We start from the raw sequence: 6,315 nt of genomic DNA, 5'->3' as shown, positions 1-6,315 counted from the left end.
AGCTAGAAGATAAACTCTCTCTTATCTCATTAATGTTGCTCATGAATGTTTATATACAAGAGGAGATAGCTTAGCATGCAAGCTAGCTAATGTAACTAACTACACTAACAACTCTAACTAACTAACTGATTACTAACTAACTTTATCATCTATTACATCTCTTGACATTAGATTAATCTAAATGGTCGAGACCTAATATGCCCAGTTGTTAGGTTAATCCAACGGCCAAGCTATGCTGCACCTAATAGCCAGAGCATAATTAGAGATGACATTGAAGCTGATATCCAGCTCAAGATTGCAAAAACAACAGAAATCTGATACTTTTGGCACTCTACAAAATGGCAGTTTCCCATATCATTGAAGTAATAAATTGTAACGCCAGCTGAGGCAGAAGCTGCAGCTAGAGATAGTGTTGATATTACCTGTAGAGTGTGGAGAGTAGTTATCAATAACAAAACGTATCACAAACTATGTCCTTAATTGTAAGTCTTATTTAAAAGAAAACAAAATTATCCTTCAATATAAGTCTCCCAGCATCAACTTTTCTTAATATAAGCCTCATACATATACATAGTTCAAGATGCGGGCCTAAAATCATAGTAAACCACGCAAAAGTCTACAAAAAAAGAGGCGGGGTGAGGCGGACATAGTCGAGGATGCGGACCTAAAATCAAGGTCCACCCCGTGAAAAAAATGAGTGCGGGCCCGTGGGCAATGCCCCTCTAAAGCCTAAAAATTGCAAAAAATTATGTTAATGCCCGCGCGCAAGAAAATGGGGTGGGGAAGGGCAGACACATTAGAGAGTGCAGGTCTAAAACCTTAACCCGCCCTATAAAAATGTGCGAGCGCATTAGAGGATGCGGGTCTAAAACTATTACCCATCCCATGAAAAAGTGTGGGCAAAACAGACATGCCCGGCGGACCGGGCCCATTTTTCCACCCATAATAGAAAGTGTCAAAAGAGGTTTATAAATAGGTATAGAGTCACAAAGGGAGTAAAATGATAAGCATCATAATCAACAATTCCTAGCTATGTCTAACAAACCAATAAGGAAAAGTATAAATTTACTAAGAAACTAACCCCATCTCCAACAGCATAGAAGCCAATTATTACAGGGTTAAGCACGATCTTCTTTCTCACCAAAGCATGCGTATCCAACAAAGCAAGTGCAAAACTCCAAATGCTTTGTAAAGCCATTGAAGACATCAAGGAACTGAAAAACCAATGGAACAGTCAGTATTAAGATATTTCAATCCAACATTCAAGCATGGTTGTTGAAGTCTTATCTCACTAAGTGGAATCAGATACATGATCAACTTTCGCCATAATATTCTATCCAGGACTATGCTTCTATCCAATACGTTAACCGAGATCTTTCTTAATATCTTATAACTCTATTGAACCTGTGTATATCCATTGCAATAAAATCGAACAATGTAGCTAGAAATTTAGTGGTAAAGTAGTTTCAAGCTAAATCAATCTTAAACGTAAAATGGATTGAAAAATTACCAAAATGTAGTGAAATTGAAGAAACGCGGTGTTTTAGCGCTAGCCATGGAAGCAATTGAAGCAACCGCAAAACCGAACTGTGTAATCCTAAGAATCAAGCCAAGAAAAGTGCCAGGTATCCCAGAGAAATCCTTCATCTTCCTTTACCAAAAACACCAATCCTCAGAACCCTAAGGGGTAAAATTAAAAATCCATCTTCAGAATTCAGAATGAAATTTAATGAATAGATAGAAGAATCCACGAGGAGACAAAGTGAAGATTATGAAATAAGATTTGAATTTTTGGTGATTAATTATGGAGACAATACAACAAAAGAATAGAGCGAAAGGAACTTCGGCAACGAAACTGAAAGGGAAAATTGTTAAGCAAATGAATTATAATTCAATTACAAATTTCACTTTTCCTTACAAATTTCAATTAATCTCTTTTTTTAATTCTTACATAATTATTTTGCAGCAAATTATAATTCATATAATTAAATTAACATATACTTTTGAATAATGTTTTTAAACTTATTAAAAACATGAGATTAATATTACCAGAATACTATGTAAAACTCTTTTATACATATAATTAACCAAATCACTATATTATACGTATTTTTTTAACTTGGTTTTAAAAATATTTAAATGAAAACTTATTTAATATAATTTGATTGAAAGCATGTATACAAATATTTTATGAGTAATGTTATTCTTACGTCCAATATTTACACCAATACTTACATCAATCACTGTTCACCGTATTTATACGGTGAAGAGTGTTTTTTAAAATAAAATAATGATATTTATTTTTATATTTAAAATTAAGAACAACACTGTTCTTGTACGGACGCGCATTAACCAACTTCATTACTGCATTAACCAAGTTTTTACACTACATTAACCAAGTTTGATGACTGCTAAACATTTTAATACCTGAATATTGCATTAATCAACTTCATTATTGCATTAACCAAATTTTTACATTGTATTAACCAAATTTGATGACTACTGTAAAGTACTGTTCATTGGTATAAGAATAGCATTACTCCAATTTGGTTAATGCAGTGTAAAAACTTGGTTAATGCAGTAATGAAGTTGGTTAATGCAACATCCAAGTATTAAAAATAATTTTTAAGAGTCATCAAACTTGGTTAATACAGTGTAAAAACTTGGTTAATTCAGTAATGAAGTTAGTTAATGCACGTCCGTACATGAACATCGTCGTCCGTAATTTTAAAAATAAAAAATATTTTTTATAAATATTATTATTTTATTTTAAAAAACATTGTTTACCGTATAAATACGGTGAACAGTGTTTGGTGTAAGTATTGGTGTAAATGTTGGGTGTAAGAATAGCATTACTTATATTTTATAGTAGACAATTTTAAAATTTTGTTTTTGGCTAAATTACACTTTTGGTCCCCCTATTTTATCCAACTCATGAAATCAGTCCCCCTATTTGTTTTTTAAACTGTTTTGGTCCCCTATGCCTATTTTTCATTAAAAAATGCTGAGTTGTAAAAAAAATTTTAAAACGTGGCATTAATGTGATGACCTGGCACGAAATAAATTGATAATTTATTATTAATGAGTATTTTAATTAATAAAATTAAATTAAAAAAATAAATAAAACCAATAAAGTAAAGAAGATGAAAGAACACAGTGAAGAACGGGAAAGAATATTTACGATACCCAGAAACCAATGAAGAAGATGAACCCTGCGAAGGCGAAAACGAAGACCAAACAAGCGAAGAACAACACAGCGAAGAACGCGAAGACGAAGCCCTAACTTTTTACAAGATATCATCTCGAATCGATTCATTTTCTGAGATTGAAGAACATCACAAATCAAAACCCTAACTTCAATTTCAATGTCAAACAGCGGTGGAATACCGTTTTCTACGGTGCACCGTCCTCTTGGAGAAAGGAGAATAATTTTACGAGAACATCACAAATGATTCTTGTGACAAATTTGGAATGTAATGTTTCTCAGATGGCCTGTCCGAACAATTAGTTTCAATCACACTGGTAACTTGATTGCTTCAGCAAGTGAAGACTTGTTCATTGATATTGTAGGCTTATACATGCTATATGTTCATACTGAAAAAACAAATTTTATATGGTCTATAGAAGCTTAAGAGTGTGTTGACATTGCTTAAAAAGATTTGATATTTTGTGGCACAGTCAAATGTTCTTACTGGAAAAATAGTACACTAGATTCCTTGTAAAGCTGCCATGTTTAGTCTTTAAAGGAATCATAAATACAATGTACTTGCATATTTGTATACACTAGAATCATTAGAGGCTGAATGTTCCTTGTAAAGCTGCCATGTTTAGTCTTTAAAGGAATCATAAATACAATGTACTTGCATATTTGTATACACTAGAATCATTAGAGGCTGAATGTTCCTAGTTGCAAGAACTCTAAACCTTATGGAGATTAATTTAGACATCATTGTATCAATGGTCATATTAACAGAAAATATGAAATTGGATGGATGTAATAGCATATTTATTTAGTTTTTAATGATTTTGGACAAATTACACTTAATTCTATTTAAACATCAATGAAAATTTTCTCTTGCTTTTAGTGTGTGTACTCATCAATGATTAGTTTTGAAGGACTTAGGTTTTCAAGCCCACTTCCAAATTGTTTTATTTTTATTTCGATTTCACAACTAATTAATCTCCACCAATCACCAACCACCATCTAAATTAATGTAGTTACTTCATGGATGATGTTAATTATCTATGATGGTTGTTTAATTCATAGATGACCACCTAATAAATCAAGAGTACAAAATGACCAACAATAAAGTACAAAATGAGATTAAAAAATGAATGGTAGCCTTTATTTCATAAGATATTACATCAAATAGCATTACAAAATGAATCAAAATTGAGCAGTTGGCAGTATAAACACAGCTGCAGTGCTTATAAAATGGTTAAGTTTACAGAATGTATCAAAATTGGTGCTGCTATCAGTACATACAAATAGCCTATGCATTAGTGTTCACAAAATTATAAAGTTCTGAGAATGTCAAAATTGAAGCAATTGGGTATAACATAAGCTGCATTAGTAGTCTCCATAATACTTGTGCTTCTGGTACTTGTGATCCTTATGTCAAAACGGTCGGTGATTCTTTGGTTAATGCTATCTTTTGCTTCTTAGCCTTGTTACTTCCTTTGGGAAATTGTTGGTCCGCCACTGTTTTTCCTTTGCAAGTATAGCATATAAACTATCAAGTACAAATGACAATCAGAACAGCAACACCAGTGCAACATGTAGACATGTATAATCAGAACAACATTCACCATTCAGAATTGTTACTCAAATTAATTATGTTTGCATCAGTACATCATATAGCACTCAGAATTACATACAAATTTAATACATATAGCAACCAGAATTCAACATTCAAAATTGCTATACAAATTCAATACAACATAGATTTTAAATTAAGTATAACCAAGTCAAAATTGCATAACCAAGTCAGAATTGCATATCAATTCATGTCATGAGTGAAAATGCATTTTAGAATTGTTAAACAAGTGGATATTAAGTGCATATCAGTACAAGCTAGAGTATTAAACTAGTGCATATATCACTACATCGATACCAATTCCAAATCATATTAAGTGCAGCTCATAATTGCATCAGTGGCTCAGTGCATACCAATTCCAATCATACATCATATATCAATTCTAGTACTAGTACTAGCATATATCAGTACCAGTATTAAACTAGAGAACAATTCTCATCATACATACATATTATACAACAATATTATACCAGTACTAGCATATATCACAAATAGTCTATATCAGTACGAGCATATATCACTAAAATTCATACCTATAATAAGTAGAATTTGAGAATGAGTTGTGATGTTCTCATAAAATTCTCTTCCTTTCTCCAAGAGGACGGTGCACCGTAAGAAAACGGTATTCCACCGCTGTTTGACATTGAAATTGAAGTTAGGGATTTGATTTGTGATGTTCTTCAATCTCAGAAAATGAATCGATTCGAGATGATATCTTGTAAAAAGTTAGGGCTTCGTCTTCGCGTTCTTTGCTGTGTTGTTCTTCGCTTGTTTGGTCTTTGTTTTCGCCTTCGCAGGGTTCATCTTCTTCATTGGTTTCTGGGTATCGTATATGTTCTTTCTAGTTCTTCACTGTGTTCTTTCATCTTCTTTACTTGGTTGGTTTTATTTATTTTTTCAATTTAATTTTATTAATTAAAATATTCATTGATAATTAAATATCAATTTATTTCGTGCCAGGTCATCACATTAATGCCACGTTTTAAAATTTTTTTACAACTCAGATTTTTTAATGAAAAATAGACATAGGGGACCAAAATTGTTTAAAAAATAAATAGGGGGACTGATTTCGTGAGTTGGATAAAATAGGGGGACTAAAAGTGTAATTTAGCCTTTGTTTTTTTATTTAAAATCTCTCTTTATAGTTTGAGGTAATGTCTAAGATGAATTCTTTGATGCCAAACTATTATTGCATTAATAAGAATAGTTAGATTGAATTGTTCTTTCATATTTACACCATTCATATTGAACTTTTTCCCAAACTAATTACTCAAAACTTATAAAAACACTTAGGGACTTTTTATTTCAAGATAGATGAAAGGGATGATGCGAAAAGAAAACGACATTTTACTTAAAAGTGTTTGGTTTGTCGAGAAAACCAGATATTAAAATATAAAAATTTATGATATTTGTGAATTAATAGAATGATACAAAGAAGACACAAATTCATATTAATTCACAAATATCATAAATTTCTCTTAAATTTTTTTAAAGAAGA

At 31.7% G+C, this 6,315-nt stretch overlaps 1 protein-coding gene across 1 annotated transcript; it reads right to left on the bottom strand.

Moving 5' to 3' along the window:
* On the bottom strand, window positions 1-1,879 carry LOC131625853 (CASP-like protein 5B3). The gene is made up of 3 exons (XM_058896684.1): window positions 1,511-1,879; window positions 1,082-1,214; window positions 1-422 (listed from the first exon to the last, which is right to left on the bottom strand). Exons 1-3 carry the CDS (start codon window positions 1,645-1,647, stop codon window positions 231-233), a joined length of 462 nt encoding a protein of 153 aa, XP_058752667.1. The 5' UTR covers window positions 1,648-1,879; the 3' UTR covers window positions 1-230.
* Between the last annotated feature and the right edge of the window lie 4,436 nt (window positions 1,880-6,315).

Source organism: Vicia villosa, unplaced genomic scaffold, assembly GCF_029867415.1.
Source record: "Vicia villosa cultivar HV-30 ecotype Madison, WI unplaced genomic scaffold, Vvil1.0 ctg.000244F_1_1_5, whole genome shotgun sequence".
NCBI lineage: Eukaryota > Viridiplantae > Streptophyta > Magnoliopsida > Fabales > Fabaceae > Vicia > Vicia villosa.
This window is presented reverse-complemented; position numbering and strand designations above follow the sequence as displayed.